A 26,639-nucleotide genomic window follows, 5' to 3' on the forward strand; every position below is an offset into this window, starting at 1 on the left:
CTGCTGAGTTGAACCCTCTGAATAACAGGGTAAGAAATATCCTCCTCTTTCTAGGAAAGATAATCCTTTTCTGTTTGACTAGATTGGCAGTTTCTAACCTCTTATCCAGTCTCTTCTGTCAACCTAAACCCCAGTTCTGGAGAGTGTGAATAAATGGAATTCAGCTAGGGCTGACACTTAGACTAAGTTCTGATTTCTGAACTTTTCCTCAAATGTGAGGCTACACAGTAAGGGGTAGGAACTGTGCCCCTTTACTTCCCACGTGAACTTGTCTGTTTCCCTAAAACCAACACATACACTCTTCCTGACTGGAAATTGCCAGGCCAAAGTCCAAATGACACCTGACTCCCTCTGATAAGGCTGACAAGACGTTTGAAACTCTCCTCAGCTGTCAGTGACCAATCAGTGAGGAGGGGGTGCATGCAGGCAGCAGCCTGTCAATCAAACTGTGCTTTACATAGAGTACCCCTAATCTCTCAGCTCTCTGAATTTGATGCACCACATGGCAGGGAAAACACAGTGAAAAGCGCGGCTTTTAAAAGCCGCACCAAAGTTGCGACGTTGCGGCGGGATCCCATGGATCCCCGAAGCCGCGGCGCGTCGCTCCCCGGCACGATCAGATGCCGGGGAGGAAGAGTCGGAGGGAAGGGAGAGGCTGCCAAACTGCGCATACTCAAGCATGCGCAGTTCGGCCGGGGGCCGGGTGTGCCGGCGCAAGGACACGCCGGCCGATCCCACGGCCGGTTTGAGGCGCTCTACTTCGGAAGAACCACCCAGGTAGGTGGTTCTTTTTAGTGCGGGTTTTTGGGCGGGAGGGACGGATCGGGGACGGGCAGGCAACGATTCCCAGATGTTGCCGTGGGATCGCGCCCGTTTACTCCGCCCCCATTCTGTCTCGCTCCCGGACCAAAACCCTTCGTATGAACAGGGCCCAGGTATCTTCAAGTTCAAGTTCATGTTAGCCTTTATTGGCATAAATTGTCCATACAGAATATACAATTTAAGAGCAAAATAAAAACACAACTCACAGGTACATCTAGGGGAAAAAATATGTCTCTAGAATCCTTTGTCGCAGCTTTAAAACACTAAGCATCTTGGTTTTGGAGATCAGTTCATCACACCCAGCTTTCAAACTGATGGCTCACCACACCTCTTTTCCTGGTAAATGTTGAGCAATATATTAGCACCCCCCCTTCTTTGCTGTCTATTCATTCACTTCTAATTCTTCAGAGGTAGAATATATCTATGCAGTAGCCTTTCTCTTCTGTCCTATTGAGCAATAAACCAAATTGGCCTCTTGCCCCTAGAACAATTTTTAAGGCTATTTTCAATAACATGAAGCCTCCCTACAGTCTTTCAGTCTTTTATTTTTTATTTATTTTTTATTTTCAATTTATATCCCGCCTTTCCTGCACAGGCAGTCACAGGACTATCTCTGCAGACAACAGATGCAGTATTGTTAGAACAACGTTTACCAACCTGTGGGTCCCTGCCCAAAAGTTGGTTGCAAAGCCTGTGAAAGTGGATACCAAGCTTTAGCTGTTTTATTAATTAGTGCAAACTCTGTTATGTTTGTTTTTCTTAGTGGGTCACCCCAATACCAATTAAATTTAGACTTATGAGTCACCATACAAAAAGATTGGAAACCACCAGTGTAGATAGGCTTACCAAACGCCGGCGGGGGAAATCTATTTCCTGGCAGGATGCGTGCCGTGGGGGACGGCTGTGCGCGCTGCACCCGCCGTCGCCAGGATGTGACGCTCCACGTTACTCTGGCAACGGGACCCCAAACAGCCCCGTTGCCAGAGTAACACGGAGCGTCACATCCTGGCGACGGCGGGTGCAGCGCGCACAGCCGTCCCCGCGGCACGCATCCTGCCAGGAAATAGATTTCCCCCGCCGGCGTTTGGTAAGCCTAAGTGTAGAAGATACCATTCCACAGCAATACTGTGATAGACCCATGGAAACTTTAAAGCTGGATATTCTGGTAGGAAATCATGAGTCAGGAAGAGACATGGTAGCTGCAGATCTCTCCCCTTTCCCTCTGTAATGTCTAATAAAATTTAATACCATTTGTTGATTTTTCCCAGTTCCTGGGAATTATTCATAATTAATGGCAATAGGTCACAAAGTAAGGACTTACATTTAATGATAGGAGCCAGTTCTTATTATAATCCTTTTCTTGTACCCTGAGAAAGTTGTGCAAGGAGAACAAAGGAAAGCTTATTGTAGCATTGTTACGGAGTTTGGGGAAGACTGGAGAGTAGTAATTACACCAGTTTTGTTAACAGGTGTTCAGAGGGTACTCAAGAAATTACAGATCAGTTAGCCTAATGTTGGTCCCAGGCAAATTAGTAGAAACTGTAATCAAATATAGAATTTTTAGGCACATCGAGGAACAAAGCCTGCAGAGGGAAAGTGAGCATGGCTTCTGGAATGGGCAGTCCTGCCTCACCAACCTTTTGAAAAAGTTACTAAACACAGATAATGTTGACTCAATAGACATGACATACGTTGAATTTTAAAAAGGCATTTGACGAGATACCTCACCAAGGTCTCCTGAATAAGCTTAGCAGTCATGGTATCCTTTTATGATGCAGCCACAAAAAAGGCTAATGAGATCTTGGGTTGTATCAACAGAGGCATAGCATCCAAATTGCAAGATATCATGGTCCCACTGACTGGTCAGGCCACACCTGGTGTATTGTGTGCAGTTCTGGAGGCCTCACTTCAAAAAGGATGTGTGCAGAAAGGAGCAGGTGCAGAGGAGAGCGACGAGGATGATTGGAGTCCTGGAGACCAAGCCCTATGAGGAAAGGCTGAGAGACTCGGGAATGTTTAGTCTGAAGAAGAGGAAGTTGAAGGGGGACATGATTGCTGTCTTTAAGTATTTGAAGGGCTGTTGCTTAGAGGAGGGCAGGGAGCTGTTCCTGTTGGCAGCAGAGGATAGGACTCACAATAATGGGTTTAAATTAAGGGTGGGAAGATACCAACTGGATATTAGGAAAAAATGTACAGTGAGAGTTGTTCAACAGTGGAATCAGCTGCCTGGGGAGGTAGTGAGCTCCCCCCTCACTGGCAGTCCTTAAGCTGTGGCTGGGCAAACAGTTGTCAGGGATGCTCTAGGCTGATCCTGCTTTGAGCAGGGGGTTGGACTAGAAGGCCTGTATGGTGGTGGCTCAAGTGGCTAAGACGCTGAACTGCAGGCTGTGGAAGGTCGGTAGTTCAGCAGTTCGAGACCCGGGTGCCGCATGATGGAGTGAGCTCCCATCTCTAGTTCCAGCTCCTGCCAACCTAGCAGTTCGAAAGCAAGAAATTGCAAGTAGATAAATAGGTACCACTTCAGTGGGAAGGTAACAGAGTTCCGTGCGCCTTGGTGTTTAGTCATGCTGGCCACATGACCATGGAAATGTCTTCGGACAGTGCTGGCTCTTCGGCTTTGAAATGGAGATGAGCACCGCAACCCTAGAGTCGGACTCAACTGGCTTTCGAGCAAGGGAACCTTTACCTTTACCTTATGGCCCCTTCCAACTCTGTAATTCTATGATTCTAAATGGAAAGATCTCCCAATTGAGGGAAGTAAGCAGTGGGGTCCCACAAAGTATTGAGGCTGGTGCTATTTCATATGTTCATAAATGACCTGGAATTGGGAAAGAGCAGTGTAGTGTTCAAGTTTGTAGATAACACAAAATTATTCAGGATTCACACCAAGGCTGTGAAAAGCTCCTGGAGGATCTACATGAACTGGGTGACTGGGTAGCAATATGGCAAATGAAATTCAGTGGAGATAAGTGTAAAGTGATGCCCGCAACAAAGCTACAAGAACATCTTATAGAATGTTTATGAGATCCTATGAGATGGCAGTCAAAGCTGTGAAGAAAGAACACTATGCAGCTCTGATTGCGTCTGCGAACTCATGCTCAGCCCAATTGTTTAGAACGATTCGGTCCATGACGACTCTGCCACAAGGCAGGTCAAATGTTAGGGAACTGGATATTGGCTGTGAGGCTTTTGCAAACTACTTCATAGACAAAGTGTTGTTGCTCCACTGTGACCTCCCCGCCACAGTTGAGACAGTGAGTGAACTCGAGGCTCCATGCATGTCTTCGAGCTGGGTTATGGATCATTTCAGTCCACTCAGTCTAGAGGAAGTTGACAAATTGCTCCTAACTGTACGCCCCACCACGTGTCTCCCTTGCCCATCATGGCTAGTGAAGGCTGGCCGCACTGGGTTTCAAGGTGCCCTAGGGGAGATCATCAACAAATCCCTCTTGGAGGGTCAGTTCTCTGGGACACTCAAGGAGGCTGTGCTTCATCCCCTCTTGAAAAAAACATCTTTGGATCTGGCCAAATTAGCTAATTATCGGCTGGTCTTCAACTTGCCCTATTTGGGTAAGTTAATTGAGAGGGCTGTGGCAGACCAGTTACAGAGCTTTTTGGATGACACTTCCACTCTAGACCCCTTCCAGTCCAGTTTTTGCCTGGGACATGGGACAGAGACAGCACTGGTCAGCCTCATAGACGACCTCAGGAGGCACCTGGATCGAGGCGGATCAGTAGTGCTTTTGCTGTCAGACCTGTCAGCAGCATTCAACATGATCGATCAGCAGCTACTGATCCACCGCCTTGCCGACTCTGGAGCTCAGAGGCTTTCCTTGCAATGGCTTGCATCCTTCCTTCAGGGTCGGGGACAAAGGGTGGCACTAGGGGAACAACTGTCCCAAAGGCATCCACTGACTTGTGGTGTGCCTCAAGGGGTAGCACTCTCTCCAATGTTGTTCAACATCTATGTGCACCCCCTTGCCCAGATTGCCCAGAGGCATGGCTGCGGTGTCACCAATATGTGGATGACACCCAGCTCTATCTGATGTTGGGCAGTCAGCCTGGCTCTAGACCGGAAGATCTGGACCAGGCATTACAAACCGTGGCTGGTTGGCTTAGACTGAGTCAACTGAAACTGAATCCGACAAAGACGGACATCCTGTGCCTGAAATGGGGTGGCCCAAGGGTAGGGATTCCACTCCTAGCCTTCGATGGGTCACAGTTGGTGCCAGCGTCGGAGGTTAGGAGTCTGGGATGCCTCTTTAACAATGGAGGCCCAGGTAGCAGCCACTGCCAGGTCAGCCTTTTACCACCTTCTGCTGATCAGGCACTTGGTTCCCTTCCTCGTACACAACCCTTTGGCAACAGTGATCCATGCAATGGCCACCTTGAGATTAGACTACTGTAATGCTCTCTAAATGGGGCTGCCCTTGTCCCAAATCCAGAAGCTGCAGCTGGTGCAAAATGCTGCGGCCAGGCTGTTGATGGGCCTCTCTATGAGGGAGCACATCCAGCCTGTGCTGAAAGCATTGCACTGGCTGCCAATAGCAAAAGCCCTTTATGGTCAGGGTCTGGCATACCTGAGGGACCACTTTTCCCCATATGTTCCCCAGAGAGCACTGCGTTGAAGGGTCCAAAACCAGTTGCCCCCCCCCAGGCCCCAAGGATGTCAAGCTGGTGATAACCAGGGCCAGGGCCTTCTCAGTCCCAGCTCCGTACTGGTGGAATGAACTCCTGGAGAAGATCAGGGCCCTGTGGTACGTTTCACCGTTCCGCAGGGCCTGTAAGATGTAGCTCTTCCACTGGGCCTTTGATTAGGAGCTGCTTAAACACCTTAAACACTGAGGAGTGATCCTGTCCCCTTGCTTTACCACCTTCAGCCTGGCTCTCCGCATAAACCACTCAATCAAACTGAGCCATTGTGAGAATGCCATCAGAATTAACACCGAAGTAGTGGTATGGTCTAATCTAGGAATTTTGCTCTTGCACTTTAATTGATCCAGCATTTTAGGAAAGTGAATAATATATTGTTTGTATGTTTTATGTATGTTTTAACTGTATTTTTATATATGCATTTTATGTAAGCCGCCCTGAGCCTGCCCCGGCGGGGAGGGCGGGGTATAAATTGAATAAATAATAAAAAAAATTACTCCAACATTCAAGTTCCATGAGGCTAACCTTGGGAATCAGTGAGTTTATTCCAGACTTTGCTCTCAGCTAAACAGTTGGAGTAGGAGGGCAATTACAGAAAGTTAAATAACAGAAATTCTTAATATTAGATGCCCAGACATTGACTATGAGGAGTATTTTCAAGGCTAGATGAACAATATATTCTCTGTCTCCCTATAATTTTCTAGTGCTTGGGAAGTATATGACGACTTTGTAAAATATATTAGCTTGTAACTGTGCTGTCCCCTAGCAGTTTCTCAGCAAAGTGCAACTTGAGGTGATTAAAGGTCTGTATTTGCTGTGCAAACACGCTAATTAGCCCTATTTATGTTTCCTAAGCCTGTTTCTAAAACTATCACTTTTACTTTACAGCAGTTGATGGTTACCCAATTCTTTTTACAATAAGTACTAACTTATTGATGTGTTCAATACCCATAGAGTAGTTTAACTGGAATAAACCAGTTGGCAAGGCTATTTGCACCATTACTGTCTTCATTCTTCTCAAAGTACAAGCTCAGCAGGCACAGAACACATTGCACAGAGGTGACTGACTGGTTTAGCACTTTAATTTTTCAGCTGTTGGTGTAAAACTTAGCAAGTATATATAAGTAAATGACTTTAAAACACATGTCACTTTTGCTGACATTGTAGAGAAAAGCTTTCTCAGCTAAACTATCATGATTTGAAAAGAAAGTTATTGACAGTGGGGCAGATTCTCTCAACAATTAACTGAATTATTCTACTCTACTCAGTGGCTCCAAATGTTACTGAGGAGACTTTATTAATATGGGCCTTGCTGCCAAAAGAATAGAGGGCTATTTAATAAGAGAGAGAGAGAGATCGGGTGGGGAGAGAATAGGAGATGCATAATTCATGGAAAATTACTATATAGCCTAAAGGAACAAGAAGCTAATTTGAAAAAGAATGCTTAGCACATGGACTCTAATGGATTATCAGGTATTTCCTGAAATGCAAAGACAAAAGTAGCTTTCTTCATTCATTTATCAATACGACCTCCCCCTCCCTACTGCCTTTCAATAGACATTTAACAGGAGAACAGAGACTGCTAATCTGTGAACCACATACAGTGATACTGTTTTCATATGTGGAATATGATAATTTCATTGTTGTTTTTGTGGGGTATGCAAGCTAAATATGCTGACAATTTTTTTCTGAGTCAAGTGTGGCACCTTTCCTCAAACTGTCCCCAAGCTGAGCATGTGTGTATGTACCCAGTACTCCATACCTTTTTATTGGTCTATATCAGAACTACATGGAACATAAGACCTCTGAAATAAAGGTCAAAGAGTATTCCATATGAAATTGTGAAGGAATGTTCAGTTGTCCAATACTAACCTCTGGGTAGACAAGCAAATCCAATCTCTGTTTCACAGCTCTAAGATAATTTACATATGTTTGTGGGTTATTCAGTGAATCCCGAAGCACTACAATTCTTTTAATCATGCAAGATATCCTGGCCTGTTCAGAATGAAACTGCCCTTAGTTTCTTAAAATTAAGCAATTTCTTAAAATTAAGCAATGTAGTGGTTAAGTGTGTGGACTCTACTCTGGGAGAACTGAGTTTGATTCCCCACTCCTCCACTTGCACCTGCTGATGTGACCTTGGGTCAGTCGCAAGCTCTGGCACAGCTGTCCTTGAAAAAGAGCAGTTTCTGTCAGAGTTCTCTCAGCCCCACCCACCTCACAGGGTGTCTGTTGTGGGGAGGGGAAGGGAAAGGAGTTCGTAAGCCGCTCTGAGACTCCAAGTGAAGGGCGGGGTATAAATCCAATCTCTTCTTCTCTCTTCTCTCTTCATCTGCATCTAGTATTTGCTCTGCTGTTTTACCAAACCCACTCTGGAACAGAAAAAGATGCAGGTCAAAACCACATTCAAAAACCCAGGGCCAATGCTGTACTGACTGCAGTCACCCCTGCATAGCCATAAAATGGCCATAAATCGATGCAGACACTACTATAAAACCGAGAGATCAAATGAAGTGAAAATGGCATGCAGTCTGGACGCTGCTATAAACTCCCACAATCAATCAAAGTGAAAGTGGCATGCAATGCAGAGGGAAATATCTGTTCCAGAGTGGGTTTGATAAAACAGCAGAGCAAATGCTAGATGCAGGTTGGGCCATAGTATCAGAAATACCTAGCCAAGACTAACTTGCAGTCTTCATAGACCTGAATTCAACAATTTTATTTTCTGTGGTAGATCCATATCAGGTGACTGGCAGGATTTGGAATTGTTATTACTGCTTTCTTCATAGGTTCATCTGACACAAATTCTTGGCAGCATTATTCCCAGCACTGTTTTGTAACCATGTGGTTTTATTAATTGAGTAAAAATTCTTATGGAATAGCTGATGTCTGAAGCTGGCTTCATTCTTCACCAACAAACACTGGTAGTTTTGGTCTAGTTAACGGGCAAGGTGACAGCACGTTCCAGTGTTTTGTGTCCAAAAGTGAGGGAGTGCTGGCAAGAATAGAGTCCTTTTGCATAACTTTAGATTCTTAGAGATTCTGAAGTGCCATTGGAATGTCTGTAGGCATTCTTCATGGATGAAAGAAATTCACAGGAAGCATGAATTATATCCTCAGGACTCTTTGTATCACCACAGAGTTGTCAGTTCTGTAACAGTCATGCTGAGGTAAACACTAACATTGGTGCTTGAGGCTTTATGTAAAAAAGATTTGCTTGTTTTTGCACTTACTGTATAGCCATCTTGTCTACGTGGGGGGGAAAACTATGTGGGGAAAAATACCATTTATATTCTGTGGGTAATTTGAGTTTTATATTTATATATATATATATATACTAGCAGTAAAGCCCGTTGTGAAAGCAATACAACGGGATCTAGAAAGAGGCTCTGGGGCAGTGCTCTGGCTTTGTATATATATATAATGCAGTTTGGCTTTTTTAAAGCAAATAATTTCAATATATTTATACTTCCCTTTGTAAAGGTGTAACAAATACTTTATTGTCTTTAAAGTGAGTGATGAGGATGCTGGAAATCACTTTCTTCACCTCTACCTTGTGGAAGGACGACCTACAGCACGGTTTGGCTGTGGTGCTTCGCTGGATATTCTGATGGTGACTGCCAATTCCTCCATTAGTGAAAATGGCCTTGTGCCTATCACAATCAGGTATGAATTCCCCATGCTTTGATGCAAAGAGACTTGTGTATGCTTGCTAAAAATAGAGAAGATAGAAAAGTGAAATATAATTCTGTCTGAAAAGATTTAAGTATCTGAATCTAAATTCATTAGATTTCCTTCTGCAGATGAAAGGATACAGTTGCAAAAATCACTTATGTGAACTCATTCGTTCATTGGGCCAAGCCTAGATTTCTGCTTTTAGTTCATTCCAGTGCTATTACCTTGCTTTCAATTGGGTTAGTAGGAAAATATCTGTCATGTAGTACAGCATTTCTCTAATCCTATCATATTCCCTTTATTCTTGGTTTCCTGGCCTTTATATGCAGATTTAAAATATTTTTATTTTATTCTATTTTTCTTTACATTACTTATAGTCTACCTTTCTCACTTGGACTCCAGGCTGATTAGAGTGAGTCAATAAAATCTACAGGATAGGACACTCAATAAACAATACAATAGGATTAGAACTAATCTGAAATCTAAAAGCAGAAATGAAGCAAATCATAAGTATTACATTTCAGCAAGCTAAACGCAGTCCCTAATAATTTATCCAAGTAACTTTGTGAATCATTTAGTACAGTATAATTCTATTGCCTCTGTAAAAAAGCTCTCTTAAATAATTCCATTTTGCATAGTTTGTGGAAAGCTAGGAGAATGGGATCCTTCCTGATCTCCTTAGGCAGGCAGCTGGGGCCACAACAAAGAAGGTGTCTATATGAGCAGTTGTTGATTTTGCTCATTTGCTGGTTGGAAAATTGCAGTTTATGTATACAAGGATGCTTTAGGCTTTATTTTTAAAAAACACTTATTTTCATTTCTTTACTACATTATTAACTTTTGTTTTCCAGTTGATTTTAATTTTGCGCTAATGCTTTTATTATCTTGTTTGAAGCTTTCAGAAACTGTGCCATTAACTAAAAAGATGTTTATTTCACCTTGACCCGGATAGCCTAAGGAAGCCTGATCTCGTCAGATCTCGGAAGCTAAGCAGGGCCAACCCTGGCCAGTATTTGGATGGGAGACCTCCAGAGAATATCAGGACTGGGAGGCAGAGGCAGGCTAACAAGCCACTTCTCTGAATGTCCTCCATGCCCCAGTAGGAGTTGCCAGAGGTTGCCATGACTTCCAGGCATGACCACACACGCACACACAAAGAAAATGAAAAAAAAAATCTTATTTCCATATTTCAGACACTCAGGAAAAAGGGTCCTATTTTTATAAGCCATTGGAATTCTCATTTGCTGAGCTGGCAGAGTTTGGCACCATAAGTCAGGCAGCATTGAATAACAGGCATGAAAACATGCATTTGGCACCACTAGACAGGCAGGCAGGAGAAGAGAGAACTACTGAATTTGACACCCCCAAAAAAGATAGGCAGCATTACATGGTGAGCAAAAGCTGTTATTTGGCACCTATTAAATACTGGGCTTGAGGCAGCTCTTCTCAACAGTGATTTCTTTTTTTCAGCTCAGAACACAACACACAAAACAACCCAGCAACAATCCCCACTTATATACAGTCAAGAGCAGTCAAAACCACACCTCCTGACACAGTAATAACCAATCATAGTAAACACTACAGCAGACCTTATTTACATTTCCTGTTTCATTCTGGACTTCTCTGATTGGTCTGTTTTTTGGGCAGCCAATCAGAACAAGTGCTCAATTGTTAGCCAAATTGCTTTATCTACAGCAATTGGCAATTTATATGGGTTCTTGCCAGTTTATACCAAGGCTCAGTTCCCACCAAGGGTTACCAGTAAAGGGAGTCGAGGCTGGTGTTGCTCAAAATATCTGTCTTTTACTTCAGAATATAAATCACATACAAACAATACTGATGCACGCACACATTCAATCAAGTTTCTTAGAAACACAGAAGTAAAACTTAAGCACGTTTGCATTAGCAGGTAGGGTGATGATGGGTGATACTTATCTGTCCAGAAGCTTGTTCGTTCCAATGAAGAATGGATGGGGAGGAATAGAAATCTAGGGATGTTAACACACAGCTAGAACCAGCCAGCATGTGTGGGTCTCTTTGCTGCAGTTCAAGAGATCAAGTTGAGGCAAGGGTTTGGGTATAGCAAGTGGGACAAAAGAGGAGTTAAAGCAGACAGGGGTGTTGCAGGGATTGCGGTTAGCAAGGGCCAGGTGACTGGTCCTTACCTTTTATATGTGGTTCTTTGGGTGGTTGGCAACTGTGCCAACCTGTAGACCCACCTACCTGCTACTCCATCCCAAAACTAATCCTATTGGTTGCGTGTAGTGAGGGGTGGCAACCTAGAGGGTTGGGCAATATTGTAACTTAAGACCTAACTCAAAAGATGGCATCTGGGCAAGTGTGAAAGCTTGGTGTCAAGGAACCTCCTTGAAGTGCAGATGAAGCTCGGCCATTCCCTGGTCATAAAAGGCTCCATCTAGCAGGAAATGCCAATGTAAAATAAAGCAGAGATGCAGAATACGTGACAGCAGACAGTTCAACAATGGGGGCTGTTTCTCCTTAGGTTTTTCTTTTGCTGACAAAATGGAGATGTGTGCTTTCTTCACCAGGCTGGCAGTGTAGCTGACACCTACATTAACATGTAAGGCTTTGTGCAGGCACCTTCCATGTGTAGTATCACAACAGGTGACACGTAGAGCTTTCTGAGCCTAAGTGTGTGTGTATGCACAGTCCATGTAGTGTTTGACAGCAAATATAAATCCATAAAGCAAAATATCAGTCTCATCCTCTAACATCAATCATGCTAGCAAGCAATGCTATCTAACACAAGGCTCAGACATTAGCTGCTTCAATATAACTACCTCTATAAAGTAAGCCAATAGCAATGTTTCCCTCCAAAATGATTCCCTTCTGATTGGTTCACAGGGAAACTCTTAGGATCCTTGCAGACTATGAAGCTTGGCACAAAGCTCAGTCTCAGTAACAATACATAACAGCACCCAAAGAAAATCAAGCACAGGCTTGTATTATTCACTCAGAATTAAACAGGAAAGCAGTAGCACCTTGAAGACGAGAGCCAGTTTAGTGTAGTGGTTAAGTGCGTGGACTCTAATCTCAGAGAACCGGGTTTGATTCCCCACTCCACCACTTGCACCTCGCTGGATGACCTTGGGCAAGCCTAGTTCTGATAAAAACTGTTCTTGAAAAAAAGAGCAGTTTCTGTCAGAGCTCTCTCAGCCCCACCCACCACACAGGGTGTCTGTTATGGGGAGGGGAAGGGAGTTTGTAGGCAGCTCTGAGACTCCTCTGGGTAGTGAAGGGCGGGGTATAAATCCAATCTCTTCTTCTTCTTCTAACACAATTTATCCCAGCATAAGGTTTTTTGAGTAACAGTTTCCACAGATGCCTCACATGGGGCCTCATTCTTTGTTCTTTCCCAAGCTGTTTCTACAAAGACGACTGGCTCTGCCCCAGCTCTGATATTCCACTGAGGTTTTTCAGAGCATCCAAATGATGTTGTTATCCTCCTGTTCTTCTTCCATTGCTTTCCATGGTGTCCCATCATTTACTCTGATGTAAATGATGGGACACCATGGAAAGCAATGGAAGAAGAACAGGAGGATAACAACATCATTCAGATCATGGTCTCAGCAATTGAGATCACGGTTTCCTACATTGTGAGCAGGAAGGTGCACATTTTTACACCTCCAAGTCCACATCTGAGAACATTTTCAGTCCCCATTCGCTTGCACTCACCACTTCCCCCTCCCCCTCCCCGCAGCCACTAGAACCCCATGTGAAAGCAGCTGCACCAGGGAAAGTGAGATATATTGGAAACAATATTTTGCATTGCAAGCCCTGTTGCCCTCTGCTGATTGGAAATATTCCATGTTAGTTTAATTTTCTTTTGCCCCCCCAAGCTGGAATAACGAGGCAGACACGTTGCTGGATTTAAACATTGGGCCACTTTATTAACTACAACTTTAACTGGAACCAACGGCAAGGGCAAACAGTTTCTGCAGTATGGTCAAGGCCAGGGGTCCATGACCCCTCCTTAACTCATGAATTAGGGTGAGCCACCCTGCCCCAGGTGGTAGCCAGCAGCAGTGGCTCCCACCCGGACGGCTAACCATTGCGGGATAACCCTGTAGCCCTAACTCCTGAGCCGCTAGGCTCAAAGGGAGGACCCAAACGGGGTGGTCCCAAAGGCAGTCTGTTTTTCCTGCCCCGTGCCACAAGGCACAAAGACTGTACTCACATGACCCCTTCAACCCAAATAATGGGTGTCAGCTGGTACTCACCATACCGCAAGCTATATACCGCCTATAACCCAGCCAACGCCAACGCCAAGCCTCTGCTTTAGGCCTTCATGCCCACCGGGAGACCCAAGGCCCCCCGAAGCCTTTGCCGCAGGTCATCCAGAAAGATATCCATGCCCATTTCTGACAGGTGGATCCCATCCTGCCGATACAGCTCAGCCCTCCCTGGATGGATAGCTGGGTGAGGCAAGAAGATGCCCAAACCACCCTCAACAATCCTCTGCAACTCTCTATTTGCCTTCCAGCGAGCCTTGTCAATGGCCAACTGACTAATCACTCCACGCCAGACTCTACGCGGTGCGATCACCGACCACACAATGCGGGTATCCGGCCATCGCCTGCAGATCAGCTGAAAATAGTCACAGGCCTGCAGGATAAACGCCTTCCCTTTTACTAAGCCCCAAATCATTTTTGCCTAAATGAATAACTAAAATCTGTGGCGGAGGGCCGACCTTCTCCTGGAACAACAACTGCAGAAGGCCCGACCACTGCAAACCATGGTGCCCACGCCACTCAACAGCTGCCCACTGGCTAAGGTCCAGCTGTGTGCCAATCAGCGTTCATCTGGCACAGTGAGCCACACACACAAAAAAACTGTGCCCGCAGATTAAAACCGTCTTCCTCTCCTGCCAGGCAATCAAACCTAGAATAGAAAAAACAGTTAAATGAGGCATTGGACAAAAACTGTGCCAATAGGCTGCTAACGTCCCAACAATGGACGAACATAACCCTTGTAGGCCCCAGATCGCCATTGCCCCAGCCTCTGGATATTACGTGCTGAGTATCCCATGGCCGCTGCCGTAGAAGCGGTGCCAATCCAGAAAGAATGGGTACAAAATTGCTTTCCTGCTAGCCCCAATCTCGCTAATGCCTTGGCTGTGACGGACCAAAACTGATGTTTCATCAAAGTTTGCCATCACTGTGCAGAAACAGCAGACCTTCATGCACACCTCTAATTGCCAGGTAGGAGGCTAAAGCCGTCACTGGGCACAGCTGCTTCTCAGCACAAGTGCCCAGCTCTACCACCATGCCTTACCGGCACTGATCCATTTTTGAGCGCCCCAGTGTAATTGAAGCCTTAATGACACCTAGCTTTACATCTTGCAACAATAGCGCCCTACCAGAAACATCCTTTTTAGTTTGGGCAACCAATTCGCTAATGCAGAAAGCCCCAAAGAAGGCAACAAGAGAGGCAGCATGGAACAGGGCGGTTTCAGACTCGGAAGAGCAAACATCCCTCCACACAGCCTGCAGGCCATGCAGCACTTCAAGAGAAATGGGCTGCCTAGAGTCCACCTGATGTCCAGCCTTACATAACCAACCCTCCAACATCTTACATATTTGAAAGTCCCCGGTCTGGTCATCCAATCCACGCACCCGGCTGGTATAGGCCACTGCAGATAACAAACCTTTGATCGAGCTCACCACCATACCCTTACCTTTTGCCGTCACACAAATATGCAACAGATGGTCCAAGGGAACGGGCCACGTGTCCGGATACCCTACCTCCTGTCTAAATTCCATAAACTGAATGACTGCCTGGTCATAAGCTCTCTTGGTGTTTGGTGCTATGGCTAGTCCTATTGCCCTGTGCACTTCTGCCTTCCAGCCAACCACAGCCCTGTTGGCATCCGCACCGGTTGCAAGTCGGCGTCCGGGGCCAGTTGACGAAACCTCTCCATCTGTTTATGAGAGAGAGCGTCAGCCATCCCATTGTACACCCCCGGTACATGCCTGGCAAAAAACAATATGTTTAGCTGAAGGCAACGAAGTGTAAAGGCCCTGACCAGTTGCATGACACGGGAAGACCTGGATGAAAGGGAGTTGATGACCTGCACAACCGCGAGGTTGTTGCACCAAAAGTGTACCGTGTGGTTAGCCAACTCTCCCCCCCACAGGTAGACCACTACCAGAATAGGAAAAAATTCCAGGAAGGAGAGGTCATCTATTAGGCCTTCATCCACCCAGTCCACCAGCCAGGACTCGGCACAACAGTGCCCCCGGAAGTATACCCCAAAACCCGCTGATCCTGCCGCATCAGACTGAACCTGGAGTTCTGCCTCCATTCGGAGATCATCCCTCCAAAAAGAAATGCCATTGAAAGAAGTAAGAAACTCCAGCCACATTTTCAAATCTTGACAGATACCAACTGTAATTCGTATCCTATGGTGAAGGAGCCGCAACCCAGCCATTGCCATGCACAACTTGCGCAAAAAGGCCCAGCCGGGTGCCACCACCTTGCACGTGAAATTCAAATGACCCACCAGTTGTTGCAGCTTCCTCAAGGTGGCCTTTCACTTGCCCAAAACATCACGGATACGACCGCGCAGTTCCCCCAATTTGTTAGCGGGCAGCTGGGACGTCTGGGCCACCAAATCCAATTCCACCCTCAGGAACGTAAGCACCTGAGCTGGGCCCTCAGTCTTCTTGTGCACTAAAGGCACGCCTAACTCGTCGGCCAGTGTCACGAAGGAACCAAGTAACCGCTTAAACTGCCTAGACCCCCGGGAACCTACAAACAAAAAATCATCTAAATAATGCACCAATGTGCCAAAACCCGAGCGCATGCGAACCACCCACTCAAAAAATGAACTAAAATGCTTGAAAGCGGCACAAGAAATGGAGCAGCCCATGGGCAAGGCCCTGTCTAAGTAAAACTGACCCTCAAAGCAAAAACCAAGGAGCTCAAAGTTATCCGGGTGCACAGGGAGGAGGCGAAATGCCGACTTAATGTTGCATTTTGCCATTTCAGCTCCCCTGCCACAGCAGCGCACAATGCACACAGCTTGATCGAATGATGTGTACCTGACTGAGCACAACTCCTCAGGGATGGCATTGTTGACAGACCACCCTTCGGATACGACAGGTGATGTATAAGCCTGAACTCCCCAGGTGCTTTCTTGGGAACAACACCTAGAGGGGAAACCCGAAGGTTAGGGACGGGAGGGGAAGGGAACGGCCCCAGGACCCTACCCTCCCTCAACTCTTTCTCAATCTTTTCCTTCACCACGTCCTCCAAACCCCGTAAAGATTGGAGGTTATATGCCATAAATGGAGCCCTCACCCCTTGGTAAGGAATATGAAAACCATGTGAAAAATCATTCAACAAATATAAACTGTCAGCGTGCCTAGGATAACCACATAACAAATACTCAAGCACTTTCAACTTTATGGGTGTTGGCCCCCTTTTCAGGAGCCTGTCCGGAACCACCACCCTCCGGTCGCCAGCAACCACGCCAGGGTTTACCCCGGAAGCAAGTGGAGAAGGGGTGTGGGCCAGCACACAAGGGGCACTCATGCCTATATTGGCAAGCCTTCCGATTACACACTCCTTGGGCCCCAAATTCCCAACAAATCTGGCGGGGTTGAACCGCCGCTCGTCCCGCCTGATGGCGGGGACTAAATGGGTCAGACAAACACTCTACAAGATGTCCACTATGCAATCTATCTCCTGCATTCGGTCTAGAGGACACCATGACTTGCAACCAGAGGTGAGGGTGGATCTGATCCCATCGTAGCGAAGGGTTCATAGCAGCTCGCATCCTGAACTCATCATACTGGAGCCAAGCAGGGCCAGTATAGCCTATGTATCCCTTATAAACAATATCAAAGTATTGGAACAAAGAGGCCGCCCTGCATGGCTCAGCCTTAGATAGCACTCCTGCATATACTACGAAACCTGCCACCCAATTGGCCCAGGTTTTATCAACTTTCATCCTCCTATACTTCTCTTTGTCACGGTCCTTGAGATCCTCCTTCTCCTTCCTCTCAAGCTCCTGGTACAAAAGGCTAAAAACATCTACATATTCCCTCCTGCAAATCCTATCTCTGGTGGCAGGAAGACGATGGTCGCCCAGCGGGAGGTCCAGGTCGCCAAAAGGGAGAATGGTAGCTGAGGCCTCAGAATACGAAATGCTGCAGGGAGAGGGCACTGAACCTCTGAAAGGATCACTACAGGTGTTCTGACATCCTGAGACCCAGAGGCACCACCCTCACTGGGCACAGGTACAACAGTACACCCTTCTACAAGAGATAAGTGAGTCAGCACTTCGGCCTGAAATCTCTTATTGGCAGCAGCACACATTTCCTTTCGGCCCGTTGCCCCACCCACAGGCCTTGCCAGAGGAGTGGACAAGCCTGCTGCTGCTTCCACTACCTGCAAATTGCCCAAGATGGCCTGCTGGACCCCATCAGACGAAGAAGGTGCCGGAGCTGGTCACTTTGGTGGTGGCTTAGGGGCAGGCTGCTTACCCTTTGAACGACCTGTACCTTTTTTGGGAGCCATACTGTTCAGCTGGCTACCCACTACCAGTAGAGCAGCCCACCTCCAACTATCCTCAAGTTTGAAGCTCAAAAGTGAAAGTGAAAATGCGCCACGAGGCAAGACAAAATGGTTGACCGGCACCAGTGCACAAAATGGCTGCCCCCAGGTGCCACTCGAAATGGGCCCTTACACCTCCCAGATGGCACTCAAATGAAAAGCCCTGGGTGCAAGTCAAAAGCAAACGATCCCGGAAGCCAACCACCCTAATGCGCCTAATGCGCCCAACCCCGAGGCCTCAAGAATTCCCTACAGTGAGCTGGGGGGGGGGGGTGCCGAGGCCACAAAGTTCGCAGGGTACCCTGTAGAGGTGAAAAAACGTCGGCAACCAGCAGCTCACTACTGGTGAAGCGAGAACCTGAGCAGTGCATCCTTACTAGCTCCCAGGCTTAGGGCCGTAAACCCACAAAACTCCCATAGCATCCTCAAAGCCAACCAGCAGGGCCTTCAGATGTTGGTTCCTCCCGACCGCACAACCCCGCTACCAAGTGCCACACTTGGGCAAACAGGCCCGCAAACACGTTGTTGCGAGGCAACACCCTAACAGGAACCGCCTCGATTCGCTCCAATGCCTCCGAGCCGCCAGCCGCCCCTCTTGGCCGCATGCTGCCACCGTGCCTCTGTCCTGAACGCTCCATTGTTGTCCCGTTCACCCAGTCGCTGTCCCTGCTCCTCGGCTGCCGGCAGACAGCCCTACGAGGACCCGTGCGTAGGCCCGAGGATCCACGGTGGAAAGCCCACAGGCAGGTAGGCCCGAAAATCCCAGCCTCGCCAATGAGCTCCTCCACTCCGACAACTAATCGGGACTGCTGGTGAGGCTGGGAGAGGCCAGCCTTCTATTCTCTCTGGCCCCTCCTCCCTCGAATACCCGTATGGGCTCTTTCCCGCCCAAACCGCCGGCCCTCCTCTTCCAGTCTGGGTGGCAAAACTGTCTCCCAGCCCAACGGCCAAGGCTGAGGGCTGTTGAACCGCATTAGCAGCCAGAGATTCATCTGACAAAGTGAGGTCTGTCTGACAAAAGAGATGGGTGACATTGTCAGCTCACACCACACACATCTGCTGCTCTGGAGGGTTGAGCAATTCGCCCTTCTTAAGATCAGCGTGATGCTCAATTACCTAGCCCTGGACTTTGCAAATGAGTGAAGTGAGCACATGCTTTTGCCTGCATCTTTTTAATCTGTGTTATAGAGTAAGGGAAATACACTCTTCCCAAAATGTAAAAGCCTCCCAGCCAGGTCTGTGCGTGATGCGAGAAACCTCCCCACCTCACGCAGATCCTGGGGATCCCCTCAAAATCACCAATCCTGAATATTTTCTGAATCCTAATACGATAGCGATATTGGGATGTGGGAATATTGGGAAACACTGATATTTTTCGGGTTCAATATACCCGAACCCCCAAAATACCAATTTTTTTGTGTGTGCACATCCCTAGTTGATAGTATTGAAAGCCATTGAGAGATCCAGCAGAACTAGCAGGATGATATCCCCCCCCCCAGTCTGGTTCTTGGTAGAGGTCAACAGCCAAGGTTACCAAAGCCATTTCTGTTCGAACTTCCAAACCCCAACACAAAGCCAGATTGAAATGGGTCCAGAAAATCCATCTCTTCCGAAAGCTCCTGAGCTTGCCCAGAGAATGGAAGATTGGAGATTGGCCAGAAGTCATCCAGCATAGTAGGGCTTAGGGAGGGGGGGTTTTCTTCCCAAAACAGGTCTGTGCAGTTTACAATAATATAGCAAAAAAAAATCAGTTCTTTGTTATCTTATACCAAATTTTAATTTATTTTATTGATGTTCATTTATACTGTACACAAGAAAAGGAAAAGGGATTGCCTCTGTTCTGGCCTCACAGGCAGAAGATGTTTTCATTCAGGAAAAGGTTAATGATGAGTACATGTCAGCAAAGGGGCAGGAGAGAAAATCCTTACATAGCCTTACATATCTTCAATGACTTTTTGCAAAACGTTGATCAACTAATCATCTGCACCTTATTAGCTGAAGCAGCAGTGTCTCTGATTTGAAAGGCTGAACTATTAAACGGTTTACTGATTTGAAAAGCTAATGATAGGCTAACTGCACATTTAGTGAAACTGTACTTTAAGAGGGTGATTTTAGTTGGCAAGCTTCATTGTGAGAAGCTAATTTCCCAGTTTCCTAACCTGACATTTTCATTAAGTGCACACATTTATGCATTCTCTCCACAACGTACTGGAAGCAAATTTCTTATTTGGGGTGCTAGTGTTTTTAGAGAGAAATTGAACAGGTGCAGTTCTGTACTCTAAGTGACAGGGATTTATATGCATCCAATTTTATAAGATGGTGATCATTTTTGTGATTTCTTTCTACTAGATGAAAAGGGGGTAGTGTATCCTTCACCAAACAACAAACAATTATGTAATCCTTTTGCAGCCTTCCTTAATCCCATGGCCAAAGGAACATGCAAACATAACATTGCCTTTATGAGCTTTCTCATCACTGGGTGCCATAAACTGTAAAATATGCATGCATGAGGTATCTGTTGATTTTGCTTCCACAACTAGCACTTTAATATAGATAATTCTCATTTCTGGGTGGTTTGTCTGTACAGCAAACTGTCAAGCAGGGGCCAAGCAATGATTAAATTTGAATTATTGTTCCTGAACCCAGCCAATCTAAAATGGGTGGGTGAGAAAAATATTCCTTACATTATTTGTCCTAATCACTGTTTGTGGATTACATTAGGCAGAAATCCTGATTTTTGTGTCTGTCATCTCCATTTTATTACTTAAAATCAAATAAGCCTAAAAAACATATTTCTCTTCAACATGAGCTGTATATCAAAAGTTCCATGCACTGTATTCCCAGTGTTTTCTGTAAAGTAACAGAAGCACCTTCCCCTTTACTTTGTCAGAAGCCATGATCTAGGATTTGGTTGCTTGATTTGTTTTCAGCTCTTACAAGCCACAAGCTGGCTGGTGAAGGCATGATTTTCCCAATCACCAAACCATGTTTGGAGAATGTTGTTATGCTGCAGATTTGTATGCCGCATCCCTCATAAGTGAATTTCCTACTCTGTTCCATGATTCCTACTCTGCTCCACTCTAATTTGGAAAACCAGGTTTGATTCCCCAGTCCTCCACATGAAGTCTGATGGGTGACCTTAGGCCAGTCACAGTTGCCCAGTCACATGTGCCCATGTGTATTGACTGTGTAGAGATGCCTTTTATTGCTGTTGCCAACTCCTGCTTTTGTATACCTCTCAGAACTCTCTCAGCACCACCTACCTCACAAGGTGCCTGTTGGGGGGAAAGGAAAGAAAGGCAATTGTAAGTCACTTTGAGACTCCTTATGGCAGAGAAAAGTGGGATATTAAACCACCTCTTCTTCTATATGACCCATCTGGTGTTACAGTTGGAGAAATGATGCAGTTGAAATTTACGAACATCCTGTGGGTGCTTGAAACATTGAGTTTTGAGGGAGTTAGCACAGACTCACCACATTTAAAGTGTTCAATTGGTAAAGTATTGTTCATAGACCCAAGGTCAATATCAGAATGAGTAAGCAATTCCCTTAAGTTCCTGGTCCTCCTGAATCTAATCAAAGGGAAATTCCTGCATCCTGGGATATGTTTAACCAAATGCCAATGTCTCCATATAATTTTTAAATTGGAATATGACACACATGGAATATTATTGTGAACAGGTCTGTTTCTATTTTGTAATGACATGGTTTTGGATATTTGTTCAGCTCTATTGGCTGCTGAATCTATGATTCTAGTAGGATATCCTCTAGCTGTTAATTGATGACCCAAGCAAGACTTCTGCATATTGTAATCCTGTGCAAAAGAATAATTCCTTTTAAGATGCAAATATTGTCCATAAGGAAAGTTACTCCATTATCCAAGTGGATGAAAAGAAGAAAAGTGTAACAATGAATTCCTAAGTGTTGATTTAATACACAGTTTAACTGATGAAACATAGTTTGATCTCACTACCTCAGCATCTAAAAATGGAAGGACTTCTTCACTAAATTGATTAGTAAATTTTATCATGGTGGGCACTGTATTTATACACGTAACAAATTCTTGAAGTTTATCTATGTTATAAAATATAAAAATGTCATCAATATATCTCTTGCACAAGATCATATCCATCAAATAAGGATTGCATATAGAATTACAAAAGATGGAATCCTCTAAGGAGGACATAAACAAATTGGCAAAACTAGAGGCTAAGGGACTTCTTGTGGGTGCACTTCTAATCTAATAATAGAATTGATCAGAAAAATCTGAAACATTTTTTCTTTCATGAGGAAGAATGTGAGATGTTACAGGATGTCATTTGAACCTAAAATAGACTCAATCACCATATGAGCTTCATCATGCGGAATACTAGTGTAAAGATAATCAATATCTAGGGTGATTAATACCACTTCAGATGGAATAGTGGTACCCTCTATCTGAGTCATAAAATTCTTGGTGTCTTTGATGCAAGTGGGGAGGCCATGAAGTGGGGGAATAAGCTGAACTGGTCCCTCGAGTGTCAAAGCGTGTTCGGTAAGCTGAAATTGCTTTTTACCTCCGAGCCGATCCTCCATCACCCCAATAAGGAGGAGAAATTCACAGTCCAAGTGGATGCCTCGGATGTGGCAATGGGCGGAGTTTAGTCCAATCTACTGAGTGGAGGACTGTTTCCCAGATCTCGGAGTTTAGTCCAATCCTGTATAATACAGCTAGCACTTGGTCTGGCTAATTTTGGATCATGGTGGTGTGCCACTTAAACTCGGTCGAATAGGCATGGACCGACCTCTTCCCTTGCTTAAGGGTGCAAAGGAATGCATGGGCCGTCGTACTGGTGTTGCGATCCTCAAACTGGGCACGCAATGCCCACATAAAAGCGTCCACACTATTTAATTCAGGACCACGAGAGGTGTGCAAGCCTACATGCCAAGTGGTCGTGGCCCCTCCCAGGCGGGAAGCAATGACATCCATTCTACTGCCACCATTGGGGAACAGGTGGCTACACCGTTCCACGAATTTCATGGCTCGGATCATGAAATAAGTCAGGTTCTTTGGCTCACCATCAAAGGCTGCCTCGAGTAGATCCTTTGGCCAGGGAGTAACCTGGTTCCTAGGCCACCTCCCTGGGTCCGGCCCCGCTGTACCCAGCAGTTGCGGGGGCCCTTGCACTGGCAGTTGCGGTCCCGCAGGTCCGGGGAGTTACGGAGCTCCCCCTCCCCCAGGGACTGGCTGTCCTGCTCCAGCAGCAAGGACGGGGGGAGGCACCTGTGCTAGTGGTGGGGCAGGCTACAACACCTGACGTCCGGCTCGAATCACTCGCACCACCATCTCCGGGATGGAGAGGATCACTTCCTCGAACTCCTGCACCATTTGTTGATGGGTTTGTTCCAACGACTCTAGCCTGTGGGCCAAATCGGTCTCTTCCTCAGTAGGAGATATATGACCGCTCTGTTACCCAGTCTCTGGTAGTGACTTCCAACGTCGTCCCATACAGCTGGTAGTCCCCCTCCCATAGGGCTTTGCCATCAAAATAGCTGTCACATCTGGGGGCCCTCGTGAGGACATACATCTCCTCCATCAAGTCTGGGTTGAACTGGGCCCACCGCATAGACCCTGGTGCATACATCTGCCCCAACGCTTTTGGGGTCAGGAAGATGTTGGTGGATGTGGTCATTGGGACCACCCCAACCCCCATGGTTGTTACCGGGTCCACGGTAGTCACCGGAACATCAGGCTGGGTTGTAGTAATCACACTCCCAGTCAATGTCGATATGATTTTCTCCTCTTGCCCACTCATCCCGGTGAGAGAGAGATGGGTAAAAAGGAGAGAGGAATTCCTAACAGAATGTGAGGTTCAACAGTCAAACAAATGGTGTACAGTCTTCCAAGAAGCATATACTTTAATTGTCAGTACTATTGGTCAGGAACACAAGCACTGTTAGGAATGAGTAAAAAGGGAAAGCTTACTGAGATATACAGAGTTCAAACGACCCCCCCATCCATGGGCCATTCGGCCTGATTCCCGCGGGCGGGAAGGAATAACCAATGCAGCTGAGCTGGGAAATGAAACCAGTCACATGGTTGATTAATATGAAGACATTACAACTAGACAGTGATACAAGGTTACAGATAACAGGAGAAGCGAGACAGGGAAAGGAATGTGGCACCCAGTTGTACACAGGTCAGGCGGGTGCCCCCTCAGTCCATAAACAATATGGCAGTGTAACTGACAGTCAGCTACACCACCGGGGCAGCCTGAACAAGCAGCTGTAAGCAACAGGGAGGGCCTGGTAACCCCAGAGGAGGGGAAAGAGGAACTCACCCAGGACCCTCCAGAGAGTGACCTAGCGGAAGCGGTTGGTAGTGACCACTTCACAGACCACTTGGGAGACCCAAGAGAGTTTAGGGAAGACACTTATTTGGACTTGTTTTCCCATAAGAACATGATGCTGAAGGAACAAGTTCTGATACCAGTCAAGCAGTATCCAAAGCTTAACTTTGTTGGGAAGATACTGGGACCCCAGGGCAACACCATCAAGTGGCTGCGGGAAGAAACTGGAGCAAAGATCTCTGTTCTTGGGAAGGGGTCAATGAGAGACAGAGCAAAGGAAGAGGAACTGCGCAAGGGAGGTGATCCAAAGTATGCTCACCTAAATATGGACCTTCATGTCTTCATTGAAGTCTTTGGACCACCTTGCAAGGCCTATGCTCTACTGGCCTATGCCATGGAAAAGGTCAAGTAGTTCCTTGCTCTGAAATTTACAAAATTCAGAAAGATGATCCAAAGAAAAATGAGGAATACAAACTCAAAACTCCAGCGTTGGTCCTGGAAAATCCAAGAGTTTGATATGAGGGTGGAACACCTTCCAGGCCAGGCCAGCCTTGTCACAAACTGCCTATCCCTGAAGGATGAGGACTAAGTTGGAGGGAGTGTTGTACCCTGACCTGAGCTCTTGATGTTTTCATTCGTATATGTTATTGGTTATGGTTGTACTTTGCACCATCTGCTCAGAGGGATTTGGCTCCGGACCTCCTTCTGTGAAAGAGGGATCCTCCACATCGAATCTGATGAGGGGGAGGTGTAACGAAATGGCTGCCATGCAGAGGCAGCAGTTTATTTAAAAATGTCTGCCAGTCTGGTATTCCTCTGGAGGGGGGAGGTGCGCCATAGGGAACAATGGAGCTGCCATACCTCCCTGCCGACATCTCCCAGCAGCTTTGGAGGGAAAGTGCGGGAAAGTATGGACCCACCCCAGGGGCAGAGCCAGCCAGATAAAGGCTTCTGTACTCCAGGGAGTTAGACAGTTGGCCTTCGCCTCGGCCTTGGATGAGAGCTTCAAGGGGTGGCGTAGTCCCACCAGACAGGGTAGGCAGGCGAAAACAGGGGCTTGCGAGCCACAGAACTGCTGCTTAGTCTCCCAGGGCTGAGGGCAGGTCCCCGTTTAGCCACACATGTTAAAGACATCTTAAGGACAATGACAATCCAAAAATACTATTTATCCTTCTGAGATAATTATTCCAAGATGAGGATTACACAAAATCTTGATGGCTCGTATTACTTTTGGCTAATGTATCTAAACTAGTCGTATAAATTGCCCAGTTCAGGTGATCATAACAATGACTTTATGTCCATGTATGAGACAGTTACAAGGTACATTACTTTTGGCTAATGTATCTAAATCAGTCGTATAAATTGCCCAGTTCAGGTGATCATAACAATGACTTTATGTCCATGTATGAGACAGTTACAAGGTAATATAAACAGAAGTTCTCAGCTCTAGTGATCTTACATATATCTTGGTTTTCTCCCTAATGGGGACTCAATGTGGCTTACAATCAACACAAAATAAAACCCTGAAACATAAAAGAAAAGTGGGAGGCCAAACAGCCTGTGTGTGTGTGTGCGTACACACTGACTGATCTTCTGCCATACTCTAGACTATGACTTTCAGGCTAAAAGCTGAAGGACAAGAGCCCTCTGGCTCATTCCTCTGAGTGCACCCGTGCCTTCTGTACCTGTGAGCAAGAAGAAGAAATTCAGTGAGGAATTCTTTAACTGCTGCTAGCCAGGTAGCTAGCAGTATCTTCCTCAGTTCCTTCACAACCATTGTTAACTTACAACTTAATACTAAGGTAATGCATCTTCTTAAGGTCCTATTTAGGACCAAATAGCAACATATCAGAGAGTCTGAATCATTAAACTGGATTTGAAATGCATGTTCCTTGGTGATACACAAATCTGCCTGCGTGCTCCCGTTGCCGAATTGGAAACACACAGTCGGAGTCCAACGAGTTAGATGAATATCTGTTTAATTCATTGAAACAGGGAATACAGGGCTGAGTGCCCTTGCACTTCAACAATTCCAAAGCTGTATTCTGCCATAACCAGGACGGGCAGAAGGTCCTTTACCCCAAATGACATCACATATAGTTTACACATTAAAGAATCTCTAATTGGTGCCAAGCAGTTAACATCATACAAGCATCATTTGACTTTAAACCTTACTATTGGTCATGTATGTCAGTGATTGCATTTGCTTATCTGCTCTTCAGAGCAATGGGAACATTAGGGAACACTGAGATCCTTTCTGACCTTAGTGAAACTAGTCTCTCTTTCCCATGTTTTTGGGGAGCTGGGTGATAAGGGTTGTGATTCACATTTAACTTCACTCTTGACGTCCTTGCAGCTTCTTGAATATACATTCCATTCTTATTGCATCCTAATTCCATCTACAAAGGCTTCTAATAATACTTTTGCTTAATATGGCTTCTTATACAAAAAAGGCAATTATAAAATATATATTCTGCTATGAGTTTCTCTAATCAGAAAATTCTAGGTTACATACTAAGATCTGAATCTATAATGATTAAACTTTTGAAGCTGTCAGAGGAAATGTCAGAACCCACATTC

General features: G+C 45.9%; 1 protein-coding gene across 1 annotated transcript in view; it reads left to right on the plus strand.

The window, feature by feature from the left end:
• Positions 1-26,639, plus strand: part of LOC107116028 (protein eyes shut homolog) — a 300,578-nt gene that overhangs the window by 36,355 nt on the left and 237,584 nt on the right. Inside the window, 1 exon segment of the mRNA XM_015417875.1 lies at positions 8,988-9,141. Coding sequence (XP_015273361.1) covers positions 8,988-9,141 — 154 coding nt within the window.

Source organism: Gekko japonicus, unplaced genomic scaffold, assembly GCF_001447785.1.
Source record: "Gekko japonicus isolate JY-2015 unplaced genomic scaffold, Gekko_japonicus_V1.1 scaffold512, whole genome shotgun sequence".
In the NCBI taxonomy this organism is placed as follows: domain Eukaryota; kingdom Metazoa; phylum Chordata; class Lepidosauria; order Squamata; family Gekkonidae; genus Gekko; species Gekko japonicus.